The 23,678-nt window shown below is 37.6% G+C and overlaps 1 protein-coding gene across 1 annotated transcript in view; it reads right to left on the minus strand.

Annotated features, from left to right (window-relative positions):
* LOC108704815 (serine/threonine-protein kinase Nek11) overlaps positions 1-23,678 on the minus strand; it is a 163,683-nt gene that overhangs the window by 101,773 nt on the left and 38,232 nt on the right. The window contains exons 3-5 of the mRNA XM_018241496.2: positions 4,040-4,205; positions 3,551-3,669; positions 2,234-2,298 (exon numbers count right to left, since the gene is read on the minus strand). Of these exons, the coding sequence (XP_018096985.1) occupies positions 2,234-2,298; positions 3,551-3,669; positions 4,040-4,205 (350 nt within the window). The remainder of the gene's footprint in view (positions 1-2,233; positions 2,299-3,550; positions 3,670-4,039; positions 4,206-23,678) is intronic.

Genomic DNA, 23,678 nt, shown 5'->3' on the forward strand with positions numbered 1-23,678 from the left:
CCTCGCGACATATGGAAAACAATTTATAGGAAAGTATAGTATCTGCAGCAAAACTTTAGTATATGATATCTCACCACATTTATACTTGTTGACTACTCAAGATAGCACTTAATACATTTAGAAGACTTTAGGACAGGAAAAGCACGCATGTGTGTTTTTACAATTGAGGAAATATTGCAATATAGGTTTGTTTTTCTCCTAAACTTTTGAGCATTTGAAGATTTCTGATGAAATTTTCTGCTTGAAGATTTATTTTACCGAAATTCTTCTTGTTTGAGTTTGGACAAATCCCCACCTACTTAGTTTCAGATCAGTTATGTGCTAAAGCAGTAATTTGTGATTTTGCACAGCCTCTTGCATGATAACAAAATGGAAAAGTTTTAGAGATTAGTTATAAACATGTAAAAGTTGTGATTAAAATAATAGGAAAAAACAGTGTGACAATGGCCACCCTATTGCTGCATTAGCCTTTATTGAAAGCTTCTGTGTTGATGTAGGTGATGAATAAGTGACAAATGTGGTTGTTCCTTATAGAGTTAAGGTTGATACCTGTATTCTCTGTAAGATGGGTAAAGTAGTATAGTGCCATATTATGTAATAAAAGTACAATGTAACAGTACAAAGTGTATTCAGGCCACATAGTTTTGTACAGGTGTGGGACTTGGCACTCTATTATTACTTTCATTCTGTGTTGAGATATTTATTCACTACTAGTTCCCTCTCCTTCAAGAAAATAGTACGCAGTAGGAAACAAGTTTTCAAGTTTTGCTCATTTACTAACACTAAATTGCACGTGTATCAGCATTTAGTTTTAAACAGTCTACTACCAGTTAGATTATCAAACCAAAGACCTGATTGGTTGCCAAAGTGGACTGGTGTGATCCAGCCCCAATCTCTTTTTTATGCCACCCTTTTTACATCACAAATGATTTAAACATTTTTAATGTATTTTTTGTTTGTTTCATTTAAACACGTGCTCTTTTGGGTGATTACAGATTATATTAATGATTTTAAGAATGGCTTGGATAACTTCTGAAACAAGCATAATATCCAAGGCTACAGTTAGGAGCAGATTTATCAATGGTCGAGGTGAATTTTTCGAATGAAAAAAAATGGAATTTCGAGCTATTTTTTGTTTACTTCGACTAGGGAATAGTCCAAATTTGATTAGAATTTGAAAAAAATCTAAAACCTGACGAATTGCTGTTTTAGCCTATGGGGGACCTCCTAGAACCCATTTGGAGTCAGTTGGTGGGCTTTGAAAAATCTAAGTTTTTTTGGGGAAAACATTGAATCGAATTCGATCGAATGACCTATTCGAAAACGGACCTATTCAACCAAAAAAAAAAACTTTGACTTAATTTTGGTTGCTATTTTTAATTCGAATTTTTTTCAATTCAAAATTCAACCCATGATAAATATGCCCCTAAATATGAATATACATTGGTGTTCATTTGGAGGGTTTAAACTGTGATGAATGGAGGTTTTTTTCAGACCAAATGTAAATATGTAACAATTGTAAGAATGGTAGCCAATAACTTTCCTATTTGTAGTGTGGCAATAACTTTTACAATTCAGTTCACACAATTGACAAATTTTGTTTTATAGTACTGCATAGAATATTGCAAAGAGAGGAAAATTATTATTTATACGAAGATGTTTATTAAATAGAAATACAGTGCCTTATTCCCTGCTTAAAAACGAATATAGTTTACAGTGTGCGTCTGAGCTGACTAATCTGCCATTTAGCATAGGTGTAATAAATCTAAATTCAGTTATTCATGTAACTGCAGCCCCCCCCCCCAGGAGTATATATGCTTTGAGTGGTAAAATGAGACCTCTGGATTAATTTACTATGAAAGTAACACGTAATTTCCAACAAACAACTTTTCCGAGCAAAAGTTTGCATCCATTACTGGGAGGAAAATATAGAAACAATATTTGATCCTGTTTCTAAATCTTGTTGTCTCATGGGTGTTGCTCTCATACACGACTTGCATTTGCATATAGTTTTGTGAGTGGGTGCAGAGCTGTTAAGGAAACCTGGACTTTATGCCTGATCAATGACAGTTTTAAGGGCACAATCATTTGCACTGAGCACTGGCCTAGCCATAATAATTGTGGCCCTACAACCCTAAAATGTTAGCCTGATTTCCCTTGCAAGTTCTAGTCCATGCAACACAAAACAGCTTCATTATTCCATGTGTCCAGCCGCTCCAAGTTACATTCTTACCAATTTTGACTGTTCCATTCTTCAAGAAGACATTTTTGGTCTTTAGATCTCGATGCAGAATTAACCTGTTAAATAAATAATTAAAAAGATGGATCTAGGAATATGTTCACCTTACTACAACTTGCTGGCAAGTACAAACTAATTACATTAGAAAGTATACTGTTTATACTAATTATAATATACTGTAATAGTAATAGTAATAATAAATAGGAATATCAGATTAATGATATTTATGATAATTATCAGATTAATGATCCCCTTTAGCTGTGATATTAGCTCTAAAATACAGTAGGGATACATATAGCTATATGCAGAGCAGCTGTTCACTGGGGACACTGCCCTCATATTCAATTGACCCTGGGATAGTAGCTCTGAGAGGCATTTGCTGCAACTATGGGAAATTGCTGAATTGCTACATTTCCAACTATCTGAATAATGGGTTTCCAGATAACAGATCCCATAAAAGGCAATTGGGGTAATGTAATATGTTTCGTTAGCCAAAAAAACATTCGCAAGTGAGCATGTTTTTGCATTCTTTGTGACCAATTACAGACCGCAACAATGTTGCAGTGTATGTAATAAATTTCGCAATCACAAAGCATACTTTGCGACTAAATATTTAACAAACTCCAGACCAGGTGTGAATGCTAACCTTTGCTTAGCAATGTAATATTCGCCAGCGAACAATTTTACACTGCAAACAGCGCTAAACATTCACAAATATTCTAAATTGCGATTTTTAATTACATTCCCCCTAATGTCTCTTAAGATGAGTTTGCAGCTTCAGGCATTAAAATAGCTTGGTTTAAATATATAGTTACTTCATTGTAGGAAAGTAACATGACATTACATTAACAAATAACTACACATCATTGAAAATGTATAATTCAATATTTATTGCAAAGTTGTTATAAATTACATTTGCTTTCATTTTGCACATTTTAAGCTCTGTAACTGGGTTTCATACAACTGCCACTTACTATAGTCAGCACTAGTTCTTGGTCCACCCAATACTAGTTTAGTGACCAGCTAGCTATTTCAACATATTTTAAGAACCAGTTACTGAGGCAAATACCTGGAATCATCTAACTTATTAAGCCAGGGTCGGATTTCTGTCATAAGTGTGAACTAGGCCCAGGATATATTACAAATTTAAGACAAAGAAAGCAGTAGCCCACAGCAACGAATCAGCAATTTCCTCTGCTCAGTCTACTGCAGGTGGAATAATGAAAATAAATTTTTTATTAGCGGTTATTGCTGTACCGAGTGAAATTTTACTAAATAAGCTCCTACCTAGGCATGCGAGAAATTTCATACCTCTCGTGCAGATAGTTGACCCCAAGAAGGAGTTGAATAAACCATTCCATGACATGTTCTTCAGGAAAAAGTTGTCTTTTCTCTCTTTGTTGCTGGATGCGATTCTGAAGATCCCCACCCTGTCACAAAAATTCAAATTGTTTACAAGCCTTAATACACTATAAAAGAATTCATAAACAATCATAAGCCCAGACCACTGGCGTATGTGCAACTGTTACCTGCATGGGTCTCAATGAGCTCTTCTATATGTGCATTAATAAATTAGCTTTTGTTAGTCTTGTATATAAATAGAGTTGGATGCTTACCCTCATTTTATACTGAGATTTTGTAAACCCAGCCAAAGTGTCCAAAATGTAGCTTTTTTAAGCCAGAATTTCAAAAAAAGAAGTATAGAGAAATGTAAAATATATCATAGTTCTAAGTATTTGTCTGGTGTACAAACAAATCGCTATATGTAAAGATCTCTTTGTAATTAATTATTTTGTTTACCTCACAAAATTCAGTGATGATGCAGAAATCCTCCTTCTCCAAGAAGCTACTAAAGAACCTGACAATAAATGGATGCTTGAGGCTGCCCAGGAGCTTGGCTTCCCTGGCTGAAGGTAGGGTGGCATCTGGCCTCAGACCTTCACAGGGAATTCTTTTAAGGACTTTCCTAAAATATTTTGAGAGACATTGAGAAGAAATTGGTTTAGCTCAAAGAAAGAAGCATATGATTCAAAAGAGTAAGTCTTTCACATATGATAGCAAGGTTTGTTATCTCACAATGTACTTAATATCAGTTCATTTCATGCAAACATTGATCTCAGAAGGAACAGTCTAAACATTTCATATAAATGTATTTGCTAACAGGGATGCTGTAATGCACTACAGAAACATGAGACAGAGGCAACAATTGGTCCAGGCTAATCGTGTCTCAAATAGCTGCTACTCGTGATATACAAACAGTATCAAACTGGCTGGGTGAGTGGCATACTATAAGGCAGTTGCCCAGGTTACACAAAGACCTTTCTTTGTGTAACAAAGAAATGGCAGACCCCTCATTGCTGGAAGAGCACAACCAAGACATGAATTCACAAGGGATATTTATTTGCTCCTTCTAACCTATGATATCTCAAAATCCAGAACAAACCCCAAGCTTCCTGTCTTGGCTCACCCTTCAGCCTAAAACAACCTCCTTTCGCTTCAGGAGGAATCCCCTGCTACACGAATGCCGCCAGGTCTTAAAGTGAGAGGACCAAGAGGGGAGTTCAGGGCAGGACAGGGAACTGGGAATGTAGGATGGGAAACAGGGAGTGTGCAGTACAGAATCTGGAAACAGTAGCATAGTCAGGACACAGGCTGGGGTCAAACCAACAGTAACACAGTACAAAGTCAGGATCCGAGAGAATGGTCAGAAACAGGCAAAGGTCAGTACAGCCAGTGAACAAGCAGTAGTCAGGGAGAGGCAGAGGTCCAAACGCAGAAATTAAACTTGAATTACACCCAGGAACTATCAGGAAATAGACCTATGTTGGGTAATAGAAGTAGGTCGTTGGTCGCTTTAAATATCTGAATTTCCGCGCCGAGCACAATGACATCACGTGCGCGCTGAAAGAAAATATGTGTGCAAATTAACATGTGCAACAAAACCGAGGACACGACATCTGCGGACATCCCTGCAGGGAGTGTGGCTTCCTCAACACCCCACTAGACCACCAGGTATTCTCACACTCCTGTCACTGTACTATGCCTGGAACGTAAGTCTCTTTCAATATGCACAGGCTATTTTATTTATTTCCTGCCTCATTATATTCAAGTTCTCCTACTTGAAGGTAGTCCTATTAAAGTATAGTGGGACAGTTGTGGGGACCCACTATTGAGATCTTTGCCCTTGACCTACTGGTAATTTAAAGCACCCTGTACAGAGAGAATCTTGTTAGAGGAGGTCCTTTCCACCATGCTACAACTGTTCTTGATTAACAAAAAAGGCTTCTATTCTACCAATTGTTTCCAAACATGATGCCTGGACAACGTTTAGACAGACAAGGGGAGGGCTGGGTTTTTTTTCCAGTGCAAAAAAAACACTTTTTTTTCAGGAAAACAAAACATATGGAGAAAACCTGAATTTCACCCCAAAATTGTACCATGCAAAACATTTCTGCTCATCTCTTCCATTTATGTACATTATGTCTACTACAAGTTAGTATATGAAAGCAAAGATCTGATTAGTAGCCACTGCACTGGTGCAATTTAGACAAGTCCAGTCTGTGAAACCAAATTAATTTTTTCTTTTCTTTTTTTCTTTTATTGAAAACACCATGCATTACAGTCTACAGTCTATAACCTTTCTATCCAGAGCTGCAGAATAGCCCTTCTCCCACAATATAGATTTGTGTAATTTCATACACTTGGGGGCCGATTCATCAATAGTCGAATATCGAGGGATAATTAACCCTCGATATTCGACTGGGAACTAAAATCGTTCGACTTCGAATATCGAAGTCGAACGATTTTGCGCAAATCCTGCGATCGATCGATCGAAGGATTTTTCGTTCGATCGAACGATTAAATCCTTCGAATCGAACTTTTCGAAGGATTTTAATCCAACGATCGAAGGAAAATCCTTCGATCAAAAAATCACAGGCAAGCCTATGGGGACCTTCCCCATAGGCTAACATTGACTTCGGTAGGTTTTATCTACCGAAGTAGGTGGTCGAAGTATTTTTTAAAGAGACAGTACTTCGATCATCGAATGGTCGAATAGTCAAACGATTTTTACTTCGAATCGTTCGAATCGTTCGAATTCGTTCGAATTCGACCGAATTTAACCAATTCGATGGTCGAAGTACCCAAAAAATACTTCGAAATTCGAATTTTTTTACATTCGAATTCTTCACTCGAATTTTGTAAATCTGCCCCTTGGTATTGGTTTCAGGGAATTTGTATACTCTAAATGACACCCTAGATTATACTGAAGGTCCCTTAGCAAATAATGGAGTAATAACATTCAGCTTCTATATGCTTTCCATATATCCATAGTGTTCTCACAGAGTTAACAAACAAACTGCCATCTCCAGTTCTCTCCAAAGAGTTATTTTATTAATTTCATGTTCTGGACAAATGGTAATTAAAAAAAGACTCATTTCCCACTATCAGGTTGCAGGGTGAAAAGGTAATTGATTCTGACAAGCCATTCAAATTGATGAAATTAAACACTTTAAAGCATTATTTTATGTGCCGTTCCCACAAATATCTTTAAAGGACCAAAATATTAAAGGGTTTTTACATGTTACTATTACCCTGCTTCAGAAGCTGTTATATAGTAAACAACATAAATAGTCTACTACATCGTAAATAGCTGTGGGGACAATAGGGCTTAAGGGCCCACATTTACTAGATATGCACTTTAGACTATACTGGTTTTAGAGATAAATAAGTAGTAAATGTAATTTAAATTGGCTTCTCTTATATAAAATTAGTCTTTTGGTTCGAAAACATTCATTATGGTTATACTGTTGCAATAATTTGAAATAATTATAAACAATGCAGCAAAAAATCAGAAAATCCCTTTCTGAAACTTACATTTAAAGATTTATAAAAAGCAAAAAAAAAAGCGAGAACTTGAACGAAACAATGCAGCATCTAAAAAGCTGCCACGTTCACGTATAAATCAATGGCAGTTGTATTTTCAAGTTTCAAGCAATTTTTGGAGTTTTCGTGACTAATTTAAAATTTGGCAGACTTGAAAGAAAGAATTTGATTTTACTCATTCCAGTAGTATTTTTTCCATGTATTTGTGTTTCATGTTTTTTCTTAAATAAACATACACATACACAAGAGTTTTTCATTCATTCCAAAAATTCTAATTTTGATTAATTGCAAAGAAAAAAATTGTTTTGTAGTGGTCAGACCGTGAGGTATTGTGCTACAGTTTTGCACAGGCAAGATGTTAGCCTATTAAAAACATATTATGGCAGTTTAATGCCACGCTGTTGCAAAGAAAGTTTCAACATTGTGTTCCATTTCTCCACTCTAAGGCTAATGCCAGGTGTAGCAGATCTCAGCCTGCAGTGAAAAGCAGGCTGAGAATACACTGTTATGCTTCTTGATGTGCCTGTACACTAATACATTACATTGGCCCAGGTGCAGGAATATGCAGCAGATTTCTGCGCCAAAATGTGAACTCTCATCTTTTGGCACTGAAATCAGCCATGTATGCCTGTATTGGGCCAATATAATGTGCACAGGTGCAGGCACGTCAAGAAGCGTAGGTGCAGATTCATGGCCTACCACAGGCCAAGATCTGCTACATCTGGCATTAGCCTAAGAGTGCAGAGATGGCTGACAATGGGGAACGATCAGTACTCCCGCATATTCGGCGCCGATCCAGGACACCATGTGAGGACAACAGCGTTTGTGTAAAATTTTTCGGCTTTATTTCAACAAACACACAGGTGAGGGTTGCAGCGGTGGGTGTACAGGGCTGACTTACGCGTTTCTTGCCGGATCCCCCGGCACTTCCTCAGAGTCGGCTAGGAAGACACAGCATTTCCGGGTGAGTTTCGATGCGAACCGCATCATTTTTTGTTTATCTAACTGTATATAATGGCTGACAATGGGGGTTGGGAGGCTTTCTTTGCCATTAGGATGCTTTTAATATGATATGTCTGGCATTAGCTATACAGCTAATTCATTTGCACTAAGAGATAGTTGCAGGACTATTATTCTTTTCAGAAAAACACATCCAGTAAAAGTAACAAATTATCATACTCATTATAGAAGACAATAACAATATTATTGTAGAATAAGAATATGTTGAGCTGTAAAGTAGGAAAAAACAACCTGGCTGACTGTCAACCATACAATAAAAATCTAAAAAGGGACATATATGTACAAAAATAAGTGTACACTTGCATAGGTATAACTAGGCAGAGGCAGACATATGTGTACTGTATCTACAGGTAGGGTTTCCACCTTTGTAAAAAAAATTTACCGGCCAGTCGGGGGGCGGACCGTGATGCAAAAAGGGGTGGAGCCGTACCACAAAAGGGGCAGGTCCACATCGCACTAGGGCAAGATGAGGAAGGAAAGGTAAGTTTCAACCCGAGGGCAAGGCCTTGGTATTACAAATTACCAGCAGCTACATTGCCGCTAAATTTGTAATACCGGCCCTGGCAGGTGTTTTACTGGCTAGGGCCGGATTTAGATAGTGGGCACCCCTAGGCCCATTGCCGTTTGTCGCACCTGTCCCCTCCCCTTTATCTGAGCAAATTTTCATCATCAATGGGGATTGGTACATGGGAAATTTAAAAAATTATATGTCTCTTCAGAACATCCCCAGTGTTTTTGAACCAATGTGGGTATGGTTGGGCAGCATGCCGCCCCCCTAAAATCCGGCCGCCTTAGGCCCGAGCCTAGGTGGCCTTTTCACAAATCTGGGCCTGTGTATATAGCTTGTGATAGACACATACAGGTTTATGTTGTAACATGGGCAAAAGTTTGCCAAAATCTGTAACCCACGACAACAAATCAGCAGTTCATTTAAACGTATGCTATTGTAATCCTGTAACCTAAAATGGCCATACATGGCTGCTATCATATGCCTAATAGACAGCTTAATCATCCACGACAGCCTGCCTGATCAATAGCTGGCCAAAATTAGCCAGTATAGATTGGGCATGATTGAAAATCCCATCACACAGGAGACAAGATGATTTTAGATATCATTATAACTTTTAATAGATGAGAAACATTCTTTATAATACATTAGTTAAGGTTTACATGACTACTGGGGTTTAAAAGGTGGAATTATGCTGGTCATCATTAAGTAGTGGGAAAAAAACAGAAAGAACAAGAGCGAAATTTCTGATACAGAAACCCGTGGATATGCCAGCACAATACAACACAAATGTGGAGACTGTATCTGAGTAGAGGTTCAAAAATAAATGCATGAAAAACAGAGCCAGGGGATTCCAAAATATTTTTCAATTCGTTTTTGTATTAAAGACTAGAGGTGTGTTCTCTTATTTTTCAGTTGATACCATGTTGTATAAAAATAATAATAAAAGAAGTACTTTGATAAATGGGTTTTTATGTATGTGAGTACCCGTGTGTTTTAAATAAGTTACCCTAACCTAGTTAGTTATAATTATAGTTAAGGTGGATGTTAAATAACATAGAGGAACACTGGCCCTAGTGTATGGTTGGTTTTGTTAGCTTATGTTGCCTTGCTGGGAATAAGACAGCAAACTGCTCATTTTTTAGTCTATATAAATTCTGAATAGAGATGGTAATGCCATAACAAAAATCTAAGCATGTCTTTTCGATACAACTTGTTACATCCTAATGTTCTGTAGACATAAAAATGAAAATATTTTTCATCTTTGAAACTGAATGTATTACAGAATGTTCCGAATCATTAGGTCTTTGAGGAGTCAAGGGGGTTTTGTCTTTCATAGACAAAAGCATGAGAATAAGAGGTTTATGTTGGAGTCCCTGTGGTGCTGTTTGTATGATGGTCACATAAGACACAGAGACAGATTCTCACGGAAAGTAAAATACTTCCACCACCCAAAACTGTCAGTTGTTTTCTTCAGCTGATAGCCAAGGCAAAGCCCCAATAAACAAGAACACATAGGACATTGGGAAGGGAAATTAATGGTAAGGAAAATCAAAGAGAAGAGATAAAGGCAGAGGAGATCTGTCAGTATTTATACACTGTGCTGGCAGGCTGAGGACAGAGCAGATTCACTTAGCAACAAGTAATGAGTTTATCAGGCTCAGAAAGTGACAGAACAATGTCAAGTGGCTGTGCTTTCTGCCCTGTTTAACCAAGACAGAAAATCCATGCTGCATGTCAGGGCTGAGAGAAAGCCAACAGGAAATATTAAATCCTTAGAACTTGCAGGAGGATTAGTGGGGAATAAAGCCAAACAATGAGCATGTCTCAGGATTAATAGTTTCCTCAAAGCCAAAGTAACATTTGATGTGAGCCAATAGGGGTGATGCACCAATGCAAGCACAGGGTGCAAAGTACAGTTGTTTTTTACAACATGTTTTTACCCATATTATAGTATAATTCCAGTGTAATTGCATCCATTCTCCATATGTGCACGGTTCATCAAAATGTATGCAGATGTGCAAGCATGTGGACATAAATGGTGTTAAATTACATCAAGCATTATAAGCCTAGGGTTGCATCACTTTCAGAGTATCTGATTCACTGTGTACAATTCTGGTGTGTCTATTGGTGCAACATGCTATGGTAACCTTGGTACTACCACCACATCCAGATTGGCGCTAGCTCTAGGGTTTCCCAGCGTCAATAAATAATGGTGGACACCAATCATCAGAAGAGTCAGAATGGATGCATTCAGACCATGTGGAATGCATGAGCGTATTTGGAAGGTAGATCCTTAAAGGGGTTGTTCACCTTTAAATTAAGTTTTAGTCTGATGTAGAGGGTGATATTATGAGTCAATTTGCAATTGGTTTTCCTTTTTTATTTTTTTTGGTTTTTGAGTTATTTAACTTTTTATTCAGTATACCGTTTGCAGTTTCAGCAATCTGGTTGCTAGGGTCCAAATTACACTAGCAATACATTTGTAGCCTTACAGAGAATTTGTTTTTCAGATGGGGTCAGTGACCCCCATTTGAAAGCTGGAAAAAGTCAGATGAGGAAGGCAATTAATTAAAAAGCTATAAAAAAATAAATAACGAAGACCAGGTAAAAAGTTGCTTAAAATAAGATATTTTATAACATACTAAGTTAACTTAAAGGCAAAACCACTCCTTTACATTTGTAAATGATCTTGTCTCAAAAAAGATTCATATTGTAAAAGAATCATACTGCTTAAACTGGTAAAGTCACATTTTAACAGCAAGCTTATGTGGTAACTGGACTTTTCTTGAAGTTTTCTTGAAAACCTTTTTGCCATTTATCCAAGTAACTTTTCAGTTCAAATGAGTGGTAAGGAATACCTACCCTTAAGGGAAGTACAGTCACCAACATCCAATCACAATGGTTCCATTGAACTTATTTAATCTAGTCACAGTAGTACCATAAATGGTGTTAAATTTCATTTACAGGACTCTGGAAGTGTGAATAGCTGGGATACTGCAGGGGTAAGGATGTTAAAGTGGCACTGTATGTTGCTGTCAGGCAGTGTTGAGAGATGGTTGTTCCAGTTTGGCACAAATGGCCTCCTTCACGACCCTTTCAAATCATAATATATATATATATATATATATATATATATATATATATATATATATATATATATATATATATATATATATATATATATAAGAAAACAGGGGCTCTATCATAGCAAAAGAAAAACATGTTTATGAGATTGTAAAACAGGGTAAAGACAGGAACAATGCAGATTAAAAAAATACCAAAAGATTGAACTTGATGGACGTGTGTCTTTTTTCAACCTTACTTACTATGTTACTATGTTACTTTCCACACATCAACAATAGCTTAGGCCAAATGGGACCAATTATGATAATTTGTTGGGAACCTGTTTGCCCTTCTAGTTACCTAGCACCTCATACAGTAACTTCCTAAGGAAGGTTTCAGAAGTAAGGGCATATCATTATGCTTTTTAGTATACTTAAATGCTTTTTTTCTTGAGAAATATTACTAGTTAGCAGATTGGGTGGAGATGGATTCAACATGTACTAAAACCACCAGCGTTGCTTTTCACTGGACACCAGATGGGAGGCAGAGGAGATGCTGCCCTAGAGTGATATGGCAACATACAGATGCGGCAGAACCTGTGTACTTGCAACAACGTGGGGCACAAGTCATGAAACTGGCCAAAGACAGACAAAAATGATTTTTGATGCCTTATACACCAGTGGGTTTAATAAATGATTATGATGATTGTTACTAGATTGCAAAGTGTAATATCCTGGAAGATTATATTTAAGCAATTCTATCATGATTTTTATGGTATAGTTCTTATTACTTAATGGCACTATGTACATTGCAAGTAATTCATTCTACCATTTAAAATTTTATTCTTTAACCAATAAATGTATTTTTATGTAATATTGGTGTGTAGGCAGCCATCTAAGGTAATTTTGCCGGTTATCTGCTTTCAGAAAGACCCAACACTTCATAATGTAACAACTTTCAGACAGGCTATTGTTTCTTCTTCTCAGTGTAAATGAAGGAGTTGCAACTTGGGGTAGCCGAACTTGGATTTTTACTATTGAGTGCCGTTCTTATATCTACCACTAGGTGGGACACTGGAGCCTTTTAACAATGAAGATGTCAGGGAGCTGTTGTCATTATTACCTTCCCATTGTTCTGCTAATACGTTTCTGGAGGAGAAAGGGAAGGGGGTGATTTCACTCCAACTGGCAGTGCAGCAGTAAAGAGTTTATCAGAGCACAAGTAACATGACTGGGGGCATCTGGGAAACTGAAAATATGTCTAGCCCCATGTCAGATTTTAAAAGTAAATATAAAAATAGCTGTTTAAAAAAAAAACTGATTTCAATGCAGGGTTCTGCTTTACTGATAGATTTTGGAAAATGTTTTCCCATGATAGAATCCCTTTAAATACACTGATACGGTAATCAATAGTGAAAGAGTGCTCTGGAAATTATGGACTTTTGATTTATGGCACTAAAATGTTACCGAAGAGAGTATAAATGAATGGTTTGCATCTGTAATAATATGTATATGTCTAGCATTGTCCTTGCTATGCAGTTCCTTGAACCTACAAGAGAAGAGTAATAATTACAGGACCTAACATACAATGGAATATAGAAATGAGACCTAAGGTTTTTCAGTGTTCATTGGCAGCTCTATGCAGAAGTGATTTCAAAGCTGTTGCTATGGGACACATGCTTTCCATTTGTTCAGTCTGTTGGAAATGTGTTTAAGTCCCAGGCAGTGCAGGAGTGGTGAGGAGCTAAGCCATCTCCCTTGAGAATAAGGTAAGCGTTTTATTGCAGCCTTCATCCCCTGAAGAAAATCGCTGCCTGCGTCAGGAGAAGATATGAAAACGCTCCAATTTATTGATGTGCAGTCCTGAGAAATTAACCCAGCAGTAAAGCTTTCCCTTGCCAATGATCTGGAAGAAGGCATTGTCACCTATTATTTTCTTCTTCAGTCCCCTCCTGTCAGCATTACCAGAATGTGCTATTAGCCTCAAACACTGACTCTTGCCTACGGAGATTGTCTCTTTTGTATTTTATTTCTCAAAGAGCAGGTCCTTAAAAATTGTATAGAAATATATCTATAACGAAATTCAAAATTATTGTATATGTGCCTAAAAACAGATTTATAGAAAATATATAATTATTAAGATGTATGTGTGTATATATATAATGTTTTATAATCTACAGACTCCTGCACCCAGGCATGTAACCTTGTTTAATGGCATGCACACTTTTGACTAGATAAATAGATAGATGATAGATAGATAGATAGATAGATAGATAGATAGATAGATAGATAGATAGATAGATGATAGATAGATAGATAGATAGATAGATAGATAGATAGATAGATGATAGATAGATAGATAGATAGATAGATAGATAGATAGATGATAGATAGATAGATAGATAGATAGATAGATAGATAATAGATAGATAATAGATAGATAGATAGATAGATAGATAGATGATAGATGGATAGATAGATATACATAGATATATAGAAAAACATGGAGGAGCACACCCTAAACCTGTTTAGCGACTTGTCAGGTGCTGGCAAACAAGACAAACAAAGCAACATAGCACCACACTCAACGGGAACACCCGTTAAAAAATCAAGATCCATTGAAAAAAATTAGACACCTCAAACACCAACTGCGATCCCCCCTATATATATAGATATATCATTTTAACAAAAATAGTTTACAATGCTGAGCAATAACACATGCAATAGAAAATATGGACTACCTTAATGCCACAGATGTGGGGATCATTTGCTTTGCCTCCCATCTCTGTAAATGTTAAAGTGAAGGCACTTTTATTTTGATGATTGTTGAATATTTCAGGTGCAGGGCACAGATTGATAGCAGAGGATTTGCTGGTCATGAATATGCTGTAAACATATGGCATGATTGCCCCAAGTACAACATATCCTCCAGATACCAAACCCGCTTAAAACATTTATATGAGATTCCGGAACATAAAAAAGCATGTTCTGTCACCATCAACAAAACAACAACAATGATGGATTTGTTGTGCATGAATAGTGTTTTAAAGGGGTAGTTTATTAAAGTAATAAAATAATACTAAAATTTACTTTTAGTATAATATAGACAGTTGCAGATGGTCTTAACTTTTAGATTTTTTGTTTTCTGAATGAATTAGCTTTAATTCAGCATTTCGTTAATTTGGAAATAGAAATATGAAGTGGAGAGGGGCCTGAATAGAAAGCTATATACAATGCAACAATAACAATTTAACAAATAACAAATTTTAGCCTCACAGAGCAATAGTTTATAGTATCCTATAAACTCCATTTTATCCAAATAATCAGAACTTTGGAATTTTTTCCTTTTCTATGTAATGATAAAACAGTACCCTGTACTTTATCCCAACTAAGATATAATTAATCCTTATTGAAAGCAAAAAAGCCTGGGTTTATTTAATGTTTGCATTGTTTCCTAGTGGACTTAAGCTATGAAGATCCAAATTACAGAAAGATCCGTCGAAAAGCCCAGGTCCTGAGCATTCTGGATAACAAGTCCCATACCTGTAGTACAAAAAATGTAATTGGCCCATGCATAAGTGCGATTTATGTAACAAAAAGACTCATTTACAAAGGGGTAGGCATCAGTTCTGGAGCACTAAGCAACACAATTTGCTATCCATGTGCCACCCCTTCTATTCCCAATGAAAAGCAAATATTAATTTGCTCTTCATGACAGTTTAGCTGAGTAACTATATTGACTAGGGATGAAGGAACTTTATCACAAGGTACAATTATTCATCAGAGAGTATCCTCCGCTCCTCAGAGAAGTATCCTCCTCTCCTCAATACAGCCTCATTCACCTTCTATACTGCTCTTATGTCTGCCTAATGTCTGTCTTGGCTTTCTGTCATGCATCTGTAAAAGTACTATGGTTTAGTGGATAAAAGCACAATACAATTATTGGTGGGGTCCAACTGCCTGTCTGGGATTTGTAGAAACCGGGGAGACATTTGCATTCATACCAACTGCAATCTCAAAAGAGAGTGCTTATTCTGTAAACTAGGGTGGCTTGCCTGCCACACTTAGGGTTGCCACCTGGCCAGTAAAAATGATGGCTAATCCCAACGTTATTAATAGGGAAAAAAGTTAAATATATAGGAAGGCCGGTATTTTTTTCCAGAAAAGGTGGCAACTCTAGCCACACTCTATAGCCCAGCTTTTTGTTACTGCATTCAGAAGTAACATTTTTGTACTTGGGGTCCCTCCAACGCTGAATTCTTTACAGTGCATAACTAATGTAAAATTTAAAGGGTGTTTAAGTCAATATTTGAGGAATTTCGGGCCTGAGCAATTGGGAGAAAGGATATCTACGCTATATGATATTGATGGAGAGGTCAGAGCCATGTTTTAAATAAAATGGCAACATGGAAGCCTTCTTTCCTGTGAAGAACATTTGCAGCATAGTGCAAAGGAGCTTCTCTAACAGAGGACAGCAATGGGTATGCTAGTGATTGTTGCAAGCAATAGTTTTGATATAACTGCTTTAATAAAAAAAGATATTAGGATAGTGAATCTTTATTATAATAATATTGCATCTGTCTTAGAAAATGTCCATTTTCCATAATCCTTATACTGCACAGCAGTCATCAAGGTAAATGCTAAGGGCATTAATGCTGCCAGAGGTAAACATTCCCCAAGGCTCAAAAGCTATAAAAGTATCTAGGAAAATGACTAGCTTAATGGACTAAGCAGCTTTTATCTGACATTGAACTATGTTTTTATATTACATTTTCCTAGCGTGGGGAATTCAAAACACAAAGTAATAAGTTTGAGCCCCAAAGCTGATGTCTCATCCTGCACATCCGAATCTGACTGCAAAAGCTACAGTATGTGTATCTGGGAGTAGTGCACTACACACCATGATCTGCAAGTAAAAGTAGGAAGCTCGGGAATGAAGCTAGGGTCTGCATATTCATAAGAATGCATTCATTATAAATGAGGCACAATTTCAATCAAAAGGGTAAGCTAATGCTGCACTAAAGCATCCCATGTGTTGTCTGTAACCCCCACTGCTGTGAAGGAATTAGCGGGAGAGGAGCCTGTGTGGGAATTGTACACATTATGTTCCTTGGCATAAATCCTGCTGGTGGCACCAAAAGACAAGTCCATCTCCAAACCTCCTTTGTTATGAGCTTAAAAACACGGCCAGATTTCCTGGCAAGTAAATTAATTATCATCACTCAATGATGTGCTGCTTGATTATAGGAAAGAGCCCCTCCAAAAATGGAAGACGCTCATCTGTAAATATCCAACATTCTGTCTTTCCTCTTGTCTCTGTTGGAAATAGTAAAATGCAAGTTTAATTACACAGTATAAAAAAAACAGCTGCCATCTGGCTGTCAGTATTAAAGAGGTAGATACTGAGCTAATGTAAGCAAGTGATAACATGGCCTTCCATTGCTCAGAGTCTTGTGAGCACCTGCGGATCAGTCAGTGACACTGGGGCTTATTTTATACTAACACTGGGCAAAGTTGCACCTGGGCTGAAAACTTTGACAAATTTTGGCTTTTAAAGTTTTACTTGCAGCTGTCTGCACAAAGCTAACTGCTGGCTGCAGTGGCATAAATAGATATTACTGGGCCCCATAGCAAAGTATTTTTCAGGCCCTAAAATGTCTAGAAATTTACCTGTTTTACCAATTATTAATTGAAAATGTATATGAATTAGGGCCTCATGGGGCCCCTATACCTCCTGGGCCCCCCATGCAGCTGCAGGGTCTGCTTCCTCTGTAGTTACACCCAGACTGGTTGCCATGGGTTACTGCCCAGGTGCAAATTTTCCATTGTGTTAGTAAATAAGGCCCAAAAGTAAATTTTACATATACATCATTGCCAATAACCAGCTTAAAGGCAACCAATAAATTAGTGATCAATGTAAGCAGACTGAAATATTTATGTGTATTGGGATATAACCACAAATGATTTAGGCAACTCATATTCTGTTAGTTACGTCAGTTTGGTGCAAACCAAAATTACAGCAGCACTCTGACCATGAAGCCACTAGTTTACAAGCATGCCTGTATAGAAACAAGGTGATTTTGAGCTACTTCTGCTAGCAGCCATCTAACAGTAGAGCCAGCACCAAGGAGCTTTTGGGTTGATGGTAGCTGCACTGTACTAGAAGTGCTGACACCTCCAAGTCTGAAGGGAGCAACATATCGCTGAGAAAGAGGTGCCCTCTTTTTTTCCTGGAGCTCCCCCTATGGCCAAAAGGCAACCAGTTTACAGATCTGTATATACACATAGTACAGAAAAATAAAACATAAATTCAAAAGGGAAGCCCACAATATGGGTTAATAATAAGCTTGGACTGGTAGGTCATAAAGTTAAGGTGAGGTGGGAGAGTGATGGTCTAGCAACCTTTCTAGGGTGGGCAAGTAAGTAAGTTTTAGAAGCAATGCTAGGTAAAGTGCTTACTGGACCCAAGCTACATACTGGGTTTCACTGGTTAAAACACACTTACTAAGGGATTTCATATAAAAGCTGTGGGTTAGTGTTCACAACTAAGTTTTAGAAGCACAGCAAGGTAAAGTGTGTAAAACACACTTACAAAGGGATTCCAACTGGTTAATGTAAAGACTGAGATTTCATAAATAGCACCCGAGCTTACATAGAATGTAGTTTGCAGTCAAATTTGAATGCTAACAAGTGAAAACTAGAGCTGCCACTCAGTAACTTTCATTGGATTCAGACTTCAGCAACTTTGCATAGTGCATTCTTTAGGTGGCATTCTTTTTGCTGAATGCTTGGGTTACAGTATAGCACAGGCTCCTTTCCTTACCTGCATTGTTGTAAAACCACAATGTCTCTAGGCCACATAAGTGCTATAGGTGGCTGAATTTTTAAATCAGTCACACAATGCTGTGCTCATGGCAGGGCTGTGTTGGTATGGTAGGTAAAAATTCAGTGGTGTAACTAGGAGCCTATGGCAAAATTTGGCCCTATGGCAACATTTGAGCCTCATGCAACATTTGGCCCATATCCTCCGATTCCACCAGTTTCTTAATACCATCCCTCTGTTTTTAATTCTGTGACTACATCTTGGCCCTGGTGTATCCAGGGTGTATTTTAATATATTAAAACATAATCAGGACTACCCATGATCCCTAAAAGTAGTTCACAAAGCTGTATGGGCTTATGAACCAGTCACTCCTGCTTGCATAAATAATTACACACTCTTAAGGGGCAGATTTACTAAAGAGCGATGTGACTAACGCTGTTGACAATTCGCCAGCATTACCACTTGCACGGACTTGAAATTGAAGTCAAAGCTAGCGGTTCTGTGCTTTCATTTGCTCGCATCGTCGAAGTAACGCTAGCAAAAATTCACCAGCATCCGATGACCAGGACCAAACTTCGCATTTTAGTAAATTAGTGTTTTCTGAGCGAATTTTCACCTGGCAAAGTGTTGCAATGGCTGTGACAAATTTTCGCAGGTCAGTAAAGTTAACCATAAGTGATGACACAAAAAAACTACTATTCAAAATTGCAATGTATGTGAAAAGTTACCTATAGGTCACAATCATTTTTTTTGCTCATAAGACAGCTTTTAGTAAGTAACTGTTACTTGGGGTTCCTGAACCTGTCAGTTAAAATTTCTAACACTAAAGGACTACTTTACAAATATGGCAGCCCCCTCACAGAGTAATGGGGGGGGGGGGGTTTGAAAAGCATTAGACATTACATTTACGGAAAAATTAAAAAGTACATGCAAAGAAGATGTTATGATAGATGTAGTAAAGAAGAATTATCTCTATAAGACCTGTTTTAAATATTGTCACATACAGCTTTGGGTCATAATATGAGCTAGCTGTGTCTGGAGCAGTAAATTCTTAGAGGGATATGCAAAAATACACACAACGTTTCCTCTGGCCAAAGCATCCAATAGGTTGCTATGGGTAACTAGTCTATGGTAAATTTCTACATTTTTTCGCACTTATTTCTTTTAATTGTTCAAGCAAAGCAAACGGTTATGTAATGGATGTGTTATTTATGTATATATATATATATAGCAAGTTCATGTTCCGGAGGTTATTTGTATGGTTCAAGAAGCACAAAATTGACCTGTGCGCAATTCTGACAAATTAGCGACTCAGCTTGGTATGTTCATTTGATGTGACTGTTGATAAATTGTTTGTGTAGTTATTAATACAATTTCCAGGTGCAAGATGCCATTGCAGCAAGAATTAAGGAAAAAGCTCACATAAAGGGGGTCACTGACTTTCTTTACCTATATAATGTAATTCAAATACAGTATAATGTTGTGTTGCTTTTCACTAGATGATACTGAAGCAAACAGCAGGCACAGGGCTCAAAAATATTAAGAATGTATTGATCTATTAAGAATTAATGAACACTCAGCTTCAAGGAAGATTCGCTATATGAGTTTTCATCAATTCTTAATAATCTGTTTGTCCAGAAAGTGGTTTTTGCCTCTGGGGAACATCTGACATGGAAAATGAAGCTATGAGCCTTTGTTACCACAAGGAGGAGCTAATGGTTTTGTAGATTGTTTATTCAAGTTACGTTACAGATATAACAACTGGAAGTGGACAAACAGTTCAATTAAGCCAACAGTAAAACAGGAATCCTTACCCCTATGATCAGGTTACTACTTCACGGTCCTTTAAAAGCCACTGTATCAGAGTAACAACTTGTATAAAATATTTCTATTTGGTTCTGTCCCTGTAAAGTTCGTTACCAATAATAAAAGAAATAACTCTGCATCATCCACACACAGACACATGTAAGCTTCAATATGGAGCAGGTGGTGTGTACTAAGTTTTTAAATATGGGTGTATATGTGGGAGGGGATTTTGAAAATGGGCTGGTCGAGATTTTTGAGGGCACAAGATACAAGACCAATACTTACCTTTTGGACAATTTCATCAGGACTCCGGTTATTTCAACTTGGGGGTGCTATCATGATATTCCCAAGGGCTAATACCATAGTTCTACTGGTGCTGTGTTTTACCTGATGCAAAGAAGATCTATATCCTCATTTTATGGAATAGTGGGCCAATCAGGTGGAAATTTGGTGAGTTGGGTGGGGAGATATTATCCCACTGCTAATTAGTATTTATGAGGGATACAAAGTATATTACTTCCAAGTAGGCGAGATTCATGCATGCATTTAGTACTTAACATCCTATTATACTAAGAGCCATTTTCTAGAGACAACAGATTTATGCTGCAGCACCACCTGGACATATATTATGACCTTAGCCTTGGACAAGGGAGTTTTGTTACAATAAACATTCTAGCATGAGTTGTTTTTCATACTTTTTGCCAAGGGCGGACCACCAGGGGTTTGGCAGGTGCGATAGCACCTGGGCCCACATACTGTCAGGGCCTGCTGGACCATCTCGTCAGAACAAATCTGGCATAAAAATTGCGTTCAGGGGGGAAGTGGGGCCTGGGAACTACTAGTTCCATTACTGCTTTTTACCAAACTGAAGGTGAGAGCATGGATGGTGCCAACCAAAATATGAGTACAGGGTTGATTATTTTTTTTTTGTTTTTAAATAATCATCTACATTTTGTGGGCAGGGGAGATCCTGAGTCTGCTGCTCTCCTCTCTTGCTGTCCCTGGTAAAGTGCCAAATGAAGGAAGATCATTACAGATCACTGTGGCCTTGGATATTATGCTTATTCAATCATCCAAGCTACTCTTAAAGGCATTAACTGAATCAACCAGGCAGTGCATTCCACAAAACTCACTTCTTTCACCTTGAAGATCCCATGCTATTTGTCTCTAATGTCCTCTAATCTCTAATGTCCTCTAATCTTGACCCCTCACAAGTGTCTTTTCTGCAGAGAGAAGAACCCCAACCTTGGCAGTCTTTCCTTATAGTTTCATTTTTCCACTGGGAAATGACAGTCCCTTTAAGAGTCTGCTATATCTGTTATTCATATCTCAGTTAAGCATGAAATCGCTTTGCTTTAAAAGAAGTATATAACCATATGACTCCTATAGAAAAGATTTCTCTATGAAGTCATAAAGAAATTTTTTACAGTAAATATTAATTACATTTAACAAAAAGTAGTAGCTGGAATTTAGAAGCAGCATTGGCTTATTTGGAAAATAAAGAAGGCCATTTTGTGATAATACTGCTTTTTCCTGCACAACTGGTCTGTCAACTGGCAAATCTAAATTCATCTTTTTATCGTTGAGGGTGACAGAGTACATCAGCAGGAATAATGCGCTGATGTTGCAAATGAATGTCTGCGTGCCTGAGATTGTGCTCTAAAATGGAATGCGTTTGCGTGTTTGCAAGTCAGCATCTTATATTGGCAAAGCCAAATGAATAGAGAATGCTTGACAGTTGAATCAGATGTTCTGTCACGCTCTCATGGCTTTAATGACACCACAGCATTTGATAGCAGAATTGTAACTTTCCTCTTTGTATATCAGGATAACTTAGCAACACAGTCATGTATAGAAAGCTCCCCTATCAAAAAATGTAAAGAGTCAGGAGTTCAGCTAGAGGCAGGCAATAAGCAATACTAGAACCATGAGATCATAAGCTAAAAAGTTTGCAGGGAACTTTAACACAAGAAATTAGTGTAATGTGACCAGTGAGTTCAACCCTTGAAACAAAACCTGTTGCAGAACTATAGTTCCCAGCATCCCTGTCGAAGCTCTGTTAAATTTCGGCCACAAGTGTTCAGTGATAATTAATTACAAAGACCTTAATTCCTTGCATGTCTAAATTACTAAAATATGGTTGGCCTTGGCCCCATTAAATAATTTATAGCTATACTTCCAAGAAATACATTTTAATATATAACCAATTAACATCCTGAGGTCACCTAAGATCAATTTGTTTGCTATGTTTTCAACCCTACATATTCTGCATTAATAGGCATTCTTCAAAGGAACATTAATTAATGAGTCCTGGCAACAGAAAAAAAATGATTTTGGTTTAGACTCAAGAAATATATTTTCTTTGCAAATAATATTTAGCAGTTTAATTATGCTCAATAACGAAGCTGGAACACTATAAGCCATGGTCAGGAAATCATTTAAGTAAAGGAACCACAAACACCATCCATTACAGATGATTCCTTGCTTCTGTTTGAAACACGTAACAATGTGTTGTTATAGTCTGTTCCAGTGCCATAAAATTAGCTGCCTCTCTGTGTCATATCAGTTTTGTCACCGGGGAATAACTAAAATACACGATCATTAGAAAAACCGGCTAATTGCCTCATAATATGCTGATTGTTGGCTTTGCTTTCCTCTGTATTCAATGGTGTATTAAATGAAGTCAAAACATTTTAATTTAGCTTAATAAGACATAGGTAATTATTATTATCAATAAGTATGTTTAAAGCAGTCTGTGACATAACTGTAGAGGACAGACAGACCCCAGAAAACCAAGGGGGCCTGAACTGTGGGGTCAGCCACCTCTATAGCCACTTTATTGCCTGAAAATTTGCATGTCCACTGGCAGGCCCGGACTGGCAATCTGTGGGTTCTGGCAAATGCCAGAGGGGCTGCTGTAAGTTGCCATAGACAGGCATTATTTAATGGGCTGGTGGGGTGCTGTTTGGGCCTCTGTGTAGCCGAAATGTCAGGGCCTATTTTGAATCTCAGTCCAGACCTGTCTACTGGCCACTGCAGATTGGCAAGGCACACATGTGAGTGAGCAAATAGGATTCTGTGCATGCTGGGCCCCTCTGAATTTTTTTTTGCAGGTGGCCCGGTGCTATGTTGCTATACTGCTGAAAGCAGCAATATATTCCAGAGTACTGTATAATAGAAGGGTATATATCTCAAACACAGGTTATCTACTAGGTACAGGAAGTAAAGGTGTCCTGTTTAACAGAGCTTACAATCTCAAATGAGAAGGCGTGAGAGACACAAGGTGAAATACTCAGTCTCATCCTCTGCCTGCAGCTACATCATCCTAAACAC

The sequence above is a fragment of the Xenopus laevis genome, chromosome 4L (genome assembly GCF_017654675.1).
Source record: "Xenopus laevis strain J_2021 chromosome 4L, Xenopus_laevis_v10.1, whole genome shotgun sequence".
Classification (NCBI taxonomy): Eukaryota; Metazoa; Chordata; class Amphibia; order Anura; family Pipidae; genus Xenopus; species Xenopus laevis.